The sequence below is a fragment of the Eurosta solidaginis genome, chromosome 2 (genome assembly GCF_040869045.1).
Source record: "Eurosta solidaginis isolate ZX-2024a chromosome 2, ASM4086904v1, whole genome shotgun sequence".
NCBI classification, from domain to species: domain Eukaryota; kingdom Metazoa; phylum Arthropoda; class Insecta; order Diptera; family Tephritidae; genus Eurosta; species Eurosta solidaginis.
The window spans coordinates 251,294,904-251,310,821 of NC_090320.1; the positions used below are offsets into that span (position 1 = coordinate 251,294,904).

General features: G+C 32.5%; 1 protein-coding gene across 18 annotated transcripts in view; it reads left to right on the forward strand.

The window, feature by feature from the left end:
* The window catches only part of Bsg (immunoglobulin domain-containing protein Bsg), a 222,577-nt gene that overhangs the window by 141,452 nt on the left and 65,207 nt on the right, over positions 1-15,918 (forward strand). For all 18 annotated transcript variants that reach the window (XM_067767613.1, XM_067767601.1, XM_067767600.1 and 15 more), the window contains 2 exons: positions 5,389-5,589; positions 11,258-12,466. In XM_067767613.1, coding sequence (XP_067623714.1) covers positions 5,389-5,589; positions 11,258-12,466 — 1,410 coding nt within the window. The remainder of the gene's footprint in view (positions 1-5,388; positions 5,590-11,257; positions 12,467-15,918) is intronic.

Consider the following 15,918-nt stretch of genomic DNA (forward strand, 5'->3'; position numbering starts at 1 on the left):
TCACTGAGTAAGCCCTTTTTTGTTCTTGAATATCGGTTGTTATCCATGATAAACCGAATTGCTTTTTCCGTTTAACCGTGGCTTATCGGTAACACTTACATAAAGAGCAGTTGTATAGATAGAACTCTTTACGTATTGGTTACCCCTCTACTCGCAGAATTGCTTCTGACTTCTTTCATCCATTGGTGTTTCCTCTATTTTGTGGTGCTATATATATATAATTTTTTTATGAAAGGCTACTTGACTGATACGACAATCAATTTTTAATCTACAGTTCTAGTGCATGAAATAAATGTGTGCTGTGGTGGAACTTCATATTACATATACATTAGGGTGGGCCGATTTGTATGGACGAAAGTTAACCGATATCGCGCCATCGATTTTTCGATAGGATTTGGACTCAGGAAAAAAGTTCCACTACGTATACCCAAAAAAATAATTTTCGAGCCTGCGAAATTTCATTTTTTTTACTTATTTTCGACTTTGATTTTTAAGGTTTTTTTCATGACCTACTAAAAAAATGTTTATATGTATACCCTGTCCGACCAAAAAATGTCCGCTAAAAATGTTAAAATATTTTTTTTTTTTTTCAAAAAACTGTTATGGCCAATGTTTTTAGCAGACATTTTTTTGGGTCGGACAGGGTATACATGAAAATTTTACAATCAAATGAAAATTTGTTTAGTAGGCCATGAAAAAAACCTTCAAAATCAAAGTCGAAAAAAAGTAAAAAAAAAATGAAATTTCGCAGGCTCGAAATTTATTTTTTTGGGTATGCGTAGTGGAACTTTTTTTCCTGAGCCAAATCCTATCGAAAAATCGATGGCGCGATATCGGTTAATAAATCGACCCAGTCTAATATACATATCTATTCGTATTATTTTCGCATTCTTCATGTGTGACATCATATAGATGTTTTCATTAGATAAACTGTCACTTTAGTTAAGTCATATCTATTCATATACTGTACCCAGTTATATTATTAATTTTAATGTTAAGTTACTCTCGAACATTGTACATGTTTATGTATTTGCTTACACATTATAAAATCAAAGTATTTAAGTAATTTTGTTTTCATCGACTCTATTTTGTATTTTTTTGTAGTGATTTTTTTTATTACGTCGACTCGTTAAATAATATTTGAAACTGTTTTAATTTTTATTTAAGTTAACTCCCATTTTCCATATATTTATACATTTCATTACATTGATTTTTTTTTCAAATTTGTTTTGCACACAAAAATAATTCTAAAAACACATTCAACTTGGTGCTGAAATCTAAAAAGGGATGCATGCACAGCAGCAAACAAAAAAATAGTAGCACCTTGTATTTAAACGTATTATTTGTTAAGAAACTTTTATTTTACCCCAGTTAAAAAAAGCTAAATAAAAACTTCTTAAAATTGAAGTAACAAAATTTAAGATTTTAATAAAAAAAATTTAAATACAAAATTCACTAAACGGAAACACAAATTTTGAACAAAAACTGAGAAAATAAAAAAAGGAAAATAAAATTAAAAAAAAAAATGGAAAATTAAAAAAATTATGCATAGGGAAAATTGAAGTAACAACATTTAAGATTTTAATAAAAAGAAAGTTAAATACAAAATTCACTAAACGGAAAACACAGACAAATTTTGAAAAAAAGAGAAAATGAAAAAAGGAAAATAAAAATTTATTGCGCAAAAAAAAATTTTAAATGAACAAAAAAATGGAAAATTAAAAAAAATTTTTCTTAAAAGAAATTTGTAAATTCTCAAAATGTCAATATTTTAGTTTGTTTCAATATTCTCTTATGTTTCCAAACTTGTTTTTACAGTTTTTTTTCAACTTTGTGATTTCTATAAATGGTTAGTGTTTTGAAAACTTTGTTTAATTTATTAATCTACGTTATGAACTTTTCCCAAGCTTTTGAATAAATTAGATTAATGCTTGCTTTTTGTTTTTTTTTAATAAATAAAGAAAACTAAAAAAATAAATAAAAAGAGTTAAAAAAGTACAAAAAGAATATATAAAAAAATTAAAAATAAAAACGAGAATTATTCCATCAAAGGAAAAAATTTAAGAATAAAATACACTAAGCTTGAAATTAAAATAAAAAAGCTTAATTTAATTAATTTTAACTAATATGTTTTTTTTTATATTATTTTTTTTACATTTTTCTATTTTTCTTTTTTTGACTTCCAGCTTTTTAATTTTAGCTTTCCCAAGATTGTTGCTGGCTGTACGAAATGAATATTGTATTTCTTCCACATATTACGAATTAGTTTATTTGAGATTTAGTATTTGTATATTAATTTAAAAATGTTTACTGTTCTATAATTTTTATAAATTTTCAGGGTCTTATCGAAATGTACATTAATATTTAATAATGTATGGAAAAATACCCATTTTGGCTTTTACAATTTTAAATTTATTTTCTAACTTAAAATTTTTTTTTACAAAGTTTTTTAGTTAGTGAAATTTCTAAAATCTAATTTTTTTTCTTAACTATTGCTTTTTTCCAAATTTTTAAAAATGCGCAAATTTTTTTTCTAAGGTTTTGGTGTTCTTAATCTAAATTTCTACAAATATTTAGATTTTTTCAAAATTTTAGTTTATGAAATTAAAAAAGTTTTTTTGTTTTTGCTTTTGCTCTAAGTTTTTACTTTGTTATAAATTTTTAATTTGTTATAAATTTCTAATTTGTTATAAATTTTGATTTTGTTCTTAATTATGTATATGATCTAAATTCTTAATTCGATTCCATTCTAAATTATTGACTTTGTTCCAACGTTTTAATTTTGTTCTAAATTTTATAATTTTTTAAAATTTTTTATTTCGTTTTACACTTCTGATATTGCTCTAAATTTTTCATTTTGAATTTTAAATTCGCATTTTTCTAAATTAAGATTTCTACATTTAATATCTTTTCAAATAAAATTTTTTCAAGTATTATATTTTAAATTGTAGCCTCTTTTAATTTTTAATTCCTTTCCAATTTTATCTTTAATTTTTTTTTCTTTTTTGGACGTAAAATTTTATAAATAAGTAGATAATATTTAAAATCTAGTTTTTAAAACTTTGTGTCTATTTTCTGTATTTCCGTACTTTTTTATGACCTTTACTTTAACTTTAACTTTAATTTTTACTTTTCTTGTAATAAAATTTTTTTTTTTAAGATTTTTTATTTAAATTATTTTTTTACTTGTATTTCTTTTTTGTATTCGAAATGTTTGAATTTTATTGTCAAATCCTTTTTTTGTAATTTTTTTTCCCCTTTTTTAGTTCTTTTATAATTCCTAAATTTTTTCCATGGTTCAACTATACTGTTGGCTCATCTCTACATCGACAACATACCTTTGTTCAGATTATCAAAATCTGCGTGTTGGTGTTAGGCGAATGGAATGGAATGAAAACATTAAACTCTGCAATTTGTATGTAAAAAATAAAAATAAATGTAAGGCGCGATAACCTCCGAAGAGATCTAAGGCCGAGCTTCTCTTCCAATTTGCGTCGTGCTCCTCTCGATTTTTCCCTACAAATTGGCCGGACGGGACCTACATGTTTTATGCCGACTCCGAACGGCATCTGCAAGGCAGATGAGTTTTCACTGAGAGCTTTTCATGGCAGAAATACAATCGGAGCGCTTGCCAGACACTGCCGAGGGGCGACCCCGCTTAGAAAAATTTTCTTCTAATTGAAAAATCTTATTTCCAAAATTTTGATGTTGCTTTGCCCGGGAGTTGAACCCAGGGCATACGGTGTGATAGGCGGAGCACGCTACCATCACACCACGGAGGCCGTTGTAAGAAAATAATGCCAATGTGTTGGTTGCATTTTGCGTTTGCCATCTCCTTTTGACAATCTCTATTCCAGTGAAATAAAAAAAATCAGCTGTTGAGATGAGCCAACCATATACTAGTTGAGCCATGGATTTTTCTAAATGGTTGAGTGTTTTCTAAATTTTATTGTTTAAAATATTTTTCATTAATTTTTTTGTATCACGAATCTTCAACATTTTGGGTTCTTGCAAAATTTGCTAAATTCTTCGACTAACATAGAAATATAGAAAAGAAAATTTTATGATAAACTGACTTAATGGAATAATTGCGTGCTCCTATTTTTTATGATTAGCTGTACACAAACATATTTGAGGCTTCAGTTCTACTACGTTTTCGTTATTTTGTTAGGCATTAATTTCATCATCACGTGCATGCACTCACGGACAAAAGTATTGCACCACTTTTCACCTGGTTTGATGAAATCACGTACAAAATTGTAATAAAATCAATATTAACTTAAGTTTCAGATTATATGCAAAATGCTCAAAAATTCTAACTCGAAACGCAAATATTTAGTAAATTCGTTTTGTCTTGTTGTCACTAAGTATTTTTAAAATTGTTCTGAGTATGCAGTTTCGCAGCTCATTGAATTTTAGTATAATCAAGTGTTAATCTCCTGATCGTGTTCCGAGTTTTCGTTTAAGATCTTGAATTTAAGTTTATATTGATTTTATTATATATTTGTGCAGTTTATTATAAAAAAATATCGAAATTATTTTTTTTAAGCAAATATGGGTGAAAACTGCAAAAAGTCTTTGTGTCGATACTTTTTTCCGTGAGTGTATCTTACCCACCTTTATGTATGTATATTTACATTTTTATTAATTACTATTATGTATACACGATTTGTTTACAACACACGCATACCTCCATGATGTATTTGTTTTACAATTTCGAAATTACTTTAATTACCACTTAATTATACCACTTTTTTCTTTGATGCAATTTTCTAAAATTGAAATACCCGTGTAAAAGTAGTGGCGTGTTTTCCCCCTTCTTGTTTAGTTCTAATTGTACCTGCTGTGTCTCTTTTTTTTTTTTTTTAAGTTCGCCTTTTTTCAAATCCAAATTTTATTTTATTACATTTTATTTGTGAAAGAAATTTTTTTTTAGTAAAATTTTTTTTTTATTTTTTAATTATGTATTTCCTCTGTTTTCAACCTTCTGCAAAAACGTATAATTAGCTCGACAAATTGAATTGAATTACAAATAGAATATATGTACAATTATATATGTATATATATATGTACTGAAATCTGTGTTAAAATTGCGAATTGTTCATGCAAACATTTGTTGTGGATTATGAAACGAAACGAAATGAAATGAAACGAAATATAATGAAATGATGATACGAAAAAAAATATAATAATAATTGGAAATTTTTAAATGGCGATATACGCAAACATTTTTGCGCTTAATATATCACATGACAACAACAACACGAACATCGTCTGCTACCCATTATGCACAATGAATGCAAAATCTAAAAAAAAAAAACCTAACTAAAACAAATCAAAAAAAAAAAAATTTATATGTGCATTTATTTGCGTAAATTGTCAACACAGATTTGCCAGATTTTGGCTATGAGACAGCAATTTATTATGGCGATTCAAATGTTAATATTGGCGAGCCATTCTCAATCACATGCATAGTTCCCTTGGCCGAACCCATATTTTGGCTAAAAGATGATGAGCCAATAACGCGACACAATTTGCGACATGGACGCGATGAGCACTCATACACGCTGTCGGAGAGTGCCATTGAGGGTGAGTATATCTCCAAGCAGTGGGTGTTTTTTTCTTGGCTTTTTTTTTAATTTTTTAGAACAACAAAAGAGTTTAGAATGCTTTTTTTTCATACAAAAATTAGTAAATAGTTCGAGTCTCTCATATCTATGTAGTTGTAGCACAAAAAGCGCAGTGCTTGTCAAAAAAGAGAAAAATAAAAATATTATTAAAAAATAACTAAAAGCAACTAAATTTCTTCAAGTATAGATGGGCACAAGGTACTACCATTCGTAATTAGCTCTACTTATGCTCATTAGCGAAAAACTCAAACATTTTTTTTTTCGCTTTGTTATGACTTATTCAAAGCGAAAATGCCAGAAAGGTGAATCAAAAAATATACAAATAACTTTTGTTGAGTTAATCAAATATTAAAATCTTTTGGTACTACACCTTTTCAAGGTGTATTTCACAAAATGCTAATTCTACATCAGAACAATCACTTGTATTTCAGAAGCCGTAATATTAATTTCAAACTAAATAACTGTACTTCAGAAATATTTTTCAGAATATTCAAGGTTGCAGAGTAGTAAATTTTACTTCAGACACGAGAAATTGAGCTTCAAAATAGTAAATTGTATTTCAGAAGCTGTAAAATATATTTCAGAATAAACAATAGTACTCCAGAAAACTTGACATGTACTTCGGAATAGGCAATTGACCTTTAGAAACCATAAATTGTACTTCAAAATGTGTTTCTCGGCATGATCACACAGCTTGCCGACCACTCTATGCTGATAAAGGAAACTTTTTGCACTAAAATTACATGTTCAAATCTATATCGTTTTTTAAGTAGAAGTAAATGTTCCCATTAAACATCATTCGGCTGTAATTTGTGAGTTCATAGCAATTATTATAATTTGGACTTGAACCCAGGCCCTTCGGTGTGGTAGTCGAAAACGCTACAATACTGTAGGGTGTGACTTCTGAATTTTCTGATTCTGAAGTACAATATAAGACTTTTGAAGTGCAACTGAAGCACAATAAGTGGTTTCTTAAGTACGATTTACAGTTTCTGAACTACTACTTACTATTCTAAATTACAATTTACGATTTCTAAATTTAAATTGACTATTCTGAAATACACTTGACTATTCGGAAGTACATTGTACCTCTTCTTAAGTTCATTCGACTATTCTGAAGCCCAATTTTATCTCTTCTGTATTACATATGATTATTCTTAAGTACATTTTACAGTTTCTGAACAACAATTAATGGTTTCTAAAGTACATTTGAAAAAGTTGTAGTTTCCACGGAACAGGGTTAATCATTTGCTATACAGGATATAGAGAAGAGTGGTCATGCTTACAATTAGATCCTTCAATCGTGCAGCGTTTTAACTTATTTTATGTAGAATGCATAGAATTGAAGGTTCATCTCCATAATATTTTCGAAAGTGGATCGATTTCAACTGATAGGGATCCATGAAGCTCTTACACCGATAATGAAGCTAGTAAAATCAACAAATTAGGTTTGTTATTCTTGCAATAGCAGATGTTCAGTAAAATTGATTGCATTACGGTTATTCAACTGAGTTTTTGACCAGAAATTATATTTGTTTAGTTATTTCAACAGAAGAAGCATTGCTGGTCTCTAGTTAACAATATTCTGTAAAAATTGCAGATTCTCAATCAATCTAGCTGATTTTTCTGTTAAAAGAACTGATTTCATTGGTCATTTAAACAGCGAACAACTGCCAAGTAAGTTTAAAGAGAAACTTACGTTTACGGCGCTTACTACTTTGTTCTTATGAATCTCGTGCAATAGAAATCTCTGTCATATCAACAGCCACTGTTATTCTAATTTTGAGGAAAATCTATTATTTTAACAGTTTTCAGTGGTATTCGTAGAGTGACACTAATAGTTGTTAGTTCACATATCAGAGCTAGGCGGCCACCGTGGTACTACGCCTACCACATCGAACAACCTGGGTTCAAGCACTGGAAAAAGTCAATCAAAATCTTTGAAAAAAGTTTCTTCAATTAAATTAAGTAAAATACTTCTGAATTTATTTTTTTCTAAACAGTCATGTGGCTAACATTTTCAATATATAAAAATTGACAGAAATTCCGGCAGAATTCACCCAAAACCCGGTTGATTTTACCAGCAGCGAACGGAAAAATTGAAGTGGCAATTTTTATCACATTAAGGAAGATAAATTGATGTTTTAAGAAAAAACTTCTATGAAGTCTGTAACTAAAACTGTACAAACTAAACTCAAAACGTTTTCTGAAAAATGCAAAAACTCGAAAAAAATTTACGAAAAAATCAAACTTTTTATTTGGAGTTTTCTAATTTTTTTTTGAGTCTGCAGTTTTATAGCTCAGTCAATTTAAGTCCAACAAAGTACAATTTTAAGGTCTCTCAAAATTTTCCCATATAAAAAAATTGCACAGATTGTATGGCGGAAAATCAAAACGACAGACACTACGAAAAAAATGTCAAAAATCAATGCGAATTATGAGGGACCTATAAATTGTACTTTGTCAGACTAAAATTTATTTTGCAGTATAAAACTGCATACTTAAAAATATTCAAAAAGATCCAAATAAAAAACTTAAATTTTCCTAAGCTATCTTTTTTTTTTGATTTTTAACATTTTCCGGTAAACGTTTTGTGTCGGTTTGTACTAATAAAAATAACATGCATTGTTTGATTCGTTGTGTTTTTATAAGTAGAACAAATTAAACCCAGTTCATAAAATGAACTTGCCAATAACAAAGCGTAGCTTTGGTACTAGCAAACATACAAAAGTACATATGTACTGTCCAAAGAATAAAACTATACAAAAGAAGGCAATTAGAAAAAGTTGTACAACAACAAAGACATGGCTTGGGTGAAATTGTTTTTGACAGTTCAACCATCGCAGGAATGTGGGGTCGAATCCCATTGCCAGAAAAAAAGTATTTGAAAAGATTAGCAAGGTATAATCGAAAGAGCTGTCACCTTGTCCGTCCTGATGTCTCGTTGTTTAAATTTTTCCCAATTGAATAAGTTTTGAGTCTGGGGTTACATAGTTTTAGTCACAGTTTTTTTCTTAAAATATCACGAATAGAAAAAGAATAATTTAATTGCTGAAGTTTACTAAAAATTTTCACAGCAATTTTTCTGTTCGCTGCTGTATGTGTGGCCTTTTAAAGCCTTTCGAGAATATTTTGGCGACATTGATTTATAAGAGCTACACGGATCCCCATATTACTTTAAGCAAGAACTTAAATGTAGGAAAATTATCGGTAGCTATGAATAAAAGATAACAATTTATCGGAAGTTCAATATACTGAAGCGATAAAACACACAAAGAACGAAAAAAGTTCTTTACCTATCGATAAACCTTGGCATAGCTTAATAAGAGTTTGAAAAAATTTAAACAGCAAAAATCGGTTTACTCCAAGGAAATAATAGTATACCGAAGTAAGCGATGAGCAACATCGATTTGTTCAACATTTGTCATCATCTTCACTCGCTTGCAAAAGCTTTTATAAAGGCTTTTCTACGCTCTTAACTTGATCAATTCGTTTCGTTTATTAATCCATTTGAAAAAATCTAACTGGGGAACAAAATTAAATTGTGCACCTGCCCAAAATTTATTTACTTTATTAAAGCCATTAAAATATATGCTACAAAATCTGCACACCACGATGGTTACTACATAGATACATCTTTCTGACTTTTAATTCTTCATCTGCTAGCTTCTCGGGTGCTGAGTTTTCAACTCGAGATCACCTGCATCCATACGGGTGTTATTGCAGATGCCTCTATCCATTCATCCACCTATTAGAGAGCGCGCCAAGCAGCATTCAAATGGCTGAGTGGATAGGGGCGTTTGCCTTAACCCCAGTATGAATGCAGGTGATTTCGAGTTCAAAACCAGCACCCGAAAAGCTATCCGATGAAGAAGTGAAAGTCAGAAACATGCCCTAATAACCATCGCTGTGTGCAAATTTTCTAATTTTTCTCTAATATCAATAACAAAAAGAAAATTTTTTTATAACAATATGAGCCTGTCTCGTTAATCAAGATACATAAAAAGTATACATACATAAAACATCAAATTTATACCGAATCAACAATGGGTGCCCGCAATGTCCTCACATGTCAGCTAGATGGAACTGGCTGGCCAATAGGCTATAACGAACAATATTAATTGGATTCCAAAACAACACTAAGCCACATTTTTTGTTGACTAAGATTGGTTATTTTTTGATTCACCTGGCACATACTTCAATAATGTTGATTTTACCCGTTACAAGCGATCTTTTTTTAAACTTTGAAAAATACATGTATTACAATTTTGTATACTTTTATTAACAGTCCTCAAATTTACAAACGTGAACTAAGTTTTTTGTTAGTAAGCTTCTTCAGCCTTATTCTGATGTACTGGCAATAGCTTTCAGGTTTTTAGTAAGTACTTACAGCAACGTGCAGAAAAATAACAGTTGCGATTTTTTTTTATAATTTTTTATAAAATAAATTCTACTGTTTTATTTTCGGTATTTTAAAAAAAACTTCTATAAATTTTGTAACTGAAACTATGCAAAACAATCGCAAAAACATTTTCGAAATTTCGAGAAAATTTTGAAGTTCTATAAGTTTTTTAGAGTATGCAGTTTTGCAGCACAATCACAATCACAATTGGAAGTCGTATTGATTTTTTCCAAAGGAAGTTTCAGATATTCTTCTGTATAGAAAAAAAAACGTTTCACACTTTGTATGAAGGAATACATATCTAAATTGATGGGCATACTCAATAAAATTCAGGGAACTCTAAAAAAGTTCGGAGGTTCCGTAAAACTTTCTGTATTTTCGAATTATTTCTAAAATGTTTTTAGTACTGGCTTTCACAGTTTCAATTACAAAACTCGTAAAAGTTTTTTCTTAGAAAATAAGAAATAAAAAAGGAGAGTTTAATTGGCAATATATTGCTTGAAACAGAATGCCGAGCGACGACGATATACGCCGCGTCGGGCGATGACATTTTTCAAATTACGCCCAGACATTTCGTCTACTTAAAACACAATGCCGGACGAAATTGACGCTGTTTATTCAGAGTGGTCATTATTTAGAAATAAAGATGAAAACAATTAAAACTTTTTTAATTCTCTGCTTTAGCACTTGACTGCTAAAACACGCCCAAAATGTTAAGACATTAACAAAACAAAAAAAATGTTAAGAAATTAAATTAAAAATTTAAAATTATACTTAAAAAATTGAAACACAGCGACCCTTGGGATGTTTGTTGTCATCGTCCGGCGGCGACGAGAGAAATAAATCTATCGTCGCAAAATGACGTCGCGTAAATTTCGCTCTTGGCGTTCATTGTGTTCACCTTCATGTAATTATGGGGATTCTATTTTTGACAAGGCGATGTTCGTCGCGTTTATTTCGCGGCGTCAGAGCATTGTGTTTCAAGCTTATGAAGAAAAAATGTCACTGATTTTTTTCTGTTCGCTGCTGTAAATGGCTACACTTTATCAGCGCAATAACGCGACGCACTCCAGCTGTACCCAGATAAATGGACAGGTTATCGGAATGTTGCTGTTAGTTTGTATGTGATTTTTGTTTTAATTTGAAAAGTAAAAAAAAAATTACAAAACGTAGAGTAATAGAAAAAAAAACTCTTTCTAAAACTCCAACTTTTCACGCACGCAAGGTGAGAAACATAAAATTGAAGCACATCTGTCCGTGCGTCATGCGCTCAAAGTGCACGAGGGCCAATATAAGTGCAACAATTTGCACACCAGCTATCATACGCTTCATGTACGTAACGTCAAAGAGGCGCCAACGCATCCACAAACCTATTCACCGTTTGTTGTAACAGCTACAGCGGGTGGTGGCAGTGACGGCGGTGACGGTGGGAACCATCTTTCCACACTTTCGGTATATGAAACGATACACGATTTGACGCCCAGTTCAGCTGATGATATATTTACGCGAATTTGGGAAACGGATGTGAAGGATGGGGTTGAAGAGAATGATGTTTCATCAGCACTGCCAACACAAACTGCAGCAACTACCACAACAACAACACATCGGCGACAACATCACCATCGTCATCAACAACAACAGCAAAAGCACAAGTTGATTTATATAAACGCCACAAATTTCGATGGTAATCCTTCATTAACGCTACCTGATAGCAGCAGCAGCAGCGGCAATGATGTTAGTTTAGGTAATGAATTGGATACAGGACTCATTAATCTGGAATATATAACACCAAATAAGCATGGCGAACAAGTGACAACTGCAAGCAGCCGTGGTGGTCCAACTGGTGTCGCTAAGTATCCACCAATGCCGAATTTCCCACCACCACGCACTGCCATGATACCAATGTCAACAGCCACGACGACGACAACAACAACATTAGCACCAGCTGCGCAATTTTTCACGCCACCACGTCATGGTGGAGGAGATCATTACTATCATGGAATCACTGCCAGCACCAGTAATAATAATAGAAATAATCTGTATAAAACACATGGCTATCAATTGGTGGAAAGACAACAATCCGCATTCCCATTGCAAACAGCAACACCAAACTACCAACAGCCATCAGTAGTAACGCAACAAATATATACGCCACAACAAATTGGGCAAAAAATTATGCCAATCGATAGTTATCAAATGAAAATACACCAACAACAACAGCAACAACGTAATCAATTGCAAACTTATCCACATCATCAGTTTATCAATCCAAATTTGAAGCAACAGAATCAACAATGGCAACAACAACAACAACGGCAACCTGTAACCGCTGTATCAACTGCCAGCGTTGGCTATGGTGGCGCCATAACGTCGTTTCCCACATCTTTGTTACCACCACATCCCAATCCCACGGCACACGTGCCAATTCGCAAGGGTGAGCCTTAACCTTTTAGCTTTTATCGCTAAAAAAACCAAAAAGAAAAATATAAATAAAACGAAACACAAATACAGTCACTCACACGCAAAATACGTCAGGTAATATTCGTAAATCTTTGAATCACAATTCTCGATTATTGACCTCACCGTCTATTAGTTGGACGATAATAATACGAAAACTGACAGTAGACGAAACGACTCGGAGCGATCGTCAGTCGTAATATTGGTTGAAACATTTCGGAATTTTTTGTTTAAATAGTTTTTTTTTTAATTTTAACAATCTAATAAATATAAAGAAAAGTTGTATTGCTAAGCGGAGCGTACACTCAGAGAAAAACGCCGTTCTAAAATCCAGCACCACCGGACTCAACACAAGCTTTTCATGTTCTTACTTTTTTGTTCTTGAAAAACGAACGACCTGTTCTTAAAACAACAACCTTGTTCTTGAACTGACACCATTTTCTTGAAAAAGAACGGCCGGTCTTAAAATATGAACAAATGTTCTATTAATGAGAACGATGTTCTTAAATCAAGCCCAAGAAAAAAAAAACGGTACAATTCGTGTGCACTACAATGTTAAATACACCATTTGGCACCAGCTATCAAGCAGTTGTAGTGGCCCAGCGGCTATGATGTTGCGCGAGTTCGATCACCGCCAAACTCTGAATTTTTTAAAACAATTTTTTTTTGTTCTATTTTTTTAACTCTTATTTTTCGTTCAGTTACATTCACATATCCACAGGTAATTCTCAAACTTGTTATGAAATGTTTTAAGTATATATGCAGATTACATCTTTAAATAAGAATAATTTCTCAATAAGAGAAATGTATGAGAAAATGCTTATTATGCATTTTTTCTTAAACTTTTGAATTTTAATAACAATTTTTTTGTTGTAAATATTCTTTATTTATGACAAAAATATTATTATTAATAAAAATTAAATAAATATATTTAAAACAAGTAAGGAAGGCTAAGTTCGGGTGTAACCGAACATTACATACTCAGTTGAGAGCTATGGAGACAAAATAAGGAAAATCACCATGTAGGAAAATGAACCTAGGGTAACCCTGGAATGTGGTTGTATGACATGTGTATCAAATGGAAGGTGTTAAAGAGTATTTTAAGAGAGAGTAGGCCATAGTTCTATGGATGGACGCCATTTAGGGATATCGCCATAAAGGTGGACCAGGGCTGACTCTAGAATGTGTTTGTACGATATTGGTATCAAATGAAAGGTGATAATGAGTATTTTAAAAGGGAATGGGCTTTAGTTCTATAGGTGAACGCCTTTTCGAGAAATCCCCATAAAGGTGGACCAGGGGTGACTCTAGAATATGTTTGTACGATATGGGTATCAAATGAAATCTGTTAATGAGTATTTTGAAAAGGAGTGATCCTTAGTTCCCTAGGTGGACGCCGTTTCGAGATATCGCCATAAAGGTGGACCAGGGGTGTCTCTAGTTGTACGATATGGGAATCAAATGAAAGGTGTTACTGAGCGTTTTAAGAGGGAGTGGGCATTAGGTCTATAGGTGGACGCCTTTTCGAAATGTCGCCATTAGGGTGGGCCAGGGGTGACTCTAGAATGTGTTTGTACGATATGGGTATCAAACGAAAGGTGTTACTGAGCATTTTAAGAGGGAGTGGGCATTAGGTCCATAGGTGGACGCTTTTTCGAGATATCGCCATTAGGGTGGGCCAGGGGTGACTCTGGAATGTGTTTGTACGATATGGGTATCAAATGAAAGGTGGTAATGAATATTTTAAAAGGGAGTAATCCTTAGTTCTATAGGTGGACGCCTTTTCGAGATATCGCCATAAAGGTGGACCAAGGGTGACTCTAGAATGTTTGTACGATATGGGTATCAAACCAAAGGTGTTACTGAGCATTTTAAGAGGGAGTGGGCACTAGGTCTATAGGTGGACGCCTTTTCGAGATATCGCCATTAGGGTGGGCCAGGGGTGACTCTAGAATGTTTGTACGATATGGGTATCAAACGAAAGGTGTTACTGAGCATTTTAAGAGAAAGTGGGCATTAGGTCTATAGGTGGGCGCCTTTTCGAGATATCGCCATTAGGGTGGGCCAGGGTGACTCTAGAATGTGTTTGTACGATATGGGTATCAAATGAAAGGTGGTAATGAGTATTTTAAAAGGGAGTAATCCTCAGTTCTATAGGTGGACGCCTTTTCGAGATATCGCCATAAAGGTTGACCAAGGGTGACTCTAGAATGTTTGTACGATATGGGTATCAAACGAAAGGTGTTACTGAGCATTTTAAGAGGGAGTGGGCATTAGGTCTATAGGTGGACGCCTTTTCGAGATATCGCCATTAGGGTGGGCCAGGGGTGACTCTAGAATGTTTGTACGATATGGGTATCAAAGGAAAGGTGTTACTGAGCATTTTAAGAGGGAGTGGACATTAGGTCTATAGGTGGACGCCTTTTCGAGATATCGCCATTAGGGTGGGCCAGGGGTGACTAGAATGTTTTTACGATATGGGTATCAAACGAAAGGTGTTACTGAGCATTTTAAGAGGGAGCGGGCATTAGGTCTATAGGTGCACGCCTTTTCGAGATATCGCCATTAGGGTGGGCCAGGGTTGACTCTAGAATGTGTTTGTACGATATGGATATCAAATTAAAGGTATTAATGAGGGTTTTAAAAGCGAGTGGCCCTTAGATGTATATGTGAAGGCGTTCTCGCGATATCGACCAAATGTGGATCAGGTGATCCAGAAAATCATCTGTCGGGTACTGCTAATTTATTTATATATTCAATAACACTAACAGTATTCCTGCCAAGATTCCAAGGGCTGTTGATTTCGCCTTGTAAAACTTTTTCATTTTCTTCTACTTAATATGGTAGGTGTCACACCCATTTTACAAAGTTTTTTCCAAAGTTATATTTTGCGTCAATAAACCAATCCAGTTACCATGTTTCATCCCTTTTTTCGTATTTGGTATAGAATTATGGCATTTTTTTAATTTTTCGTAATTTTCGATATCGATAAAGTGGGCGTGGTTATGGTCGGATTTCGGCCATTTTTTATACCAATATAAAGTGAGTTCAGATAAGTACGTGGGCTAAGTTTAGTAAAGATATATCGGTTTTTGCTCAAGTTATTGTGTTAACGGCCGAGCGGAAGGACAGACGGTGGACTGTGTATAAAAACTGGGCGTGGCTTCCACCGATTTCGCCCATTTTCACAGAGAACAGTTAGCGTCATAGAATCTATGCTCCTACCAAATTTCAAAAGGATTGGTAAATTTTTGTTCGACTTATGGCATTAAAAGTATTCTAGACACACTAAATGAAAATGGGCGGAGCCACGCCCATTTTGAAATTTTCTTTTATTTTTGTATTTTGTTGCATCATATCATTACTGGAGTTGAATTTTGACTTAATTTATTTATATACAGTAAAGATATTAAATTTTTTGTTAAAATT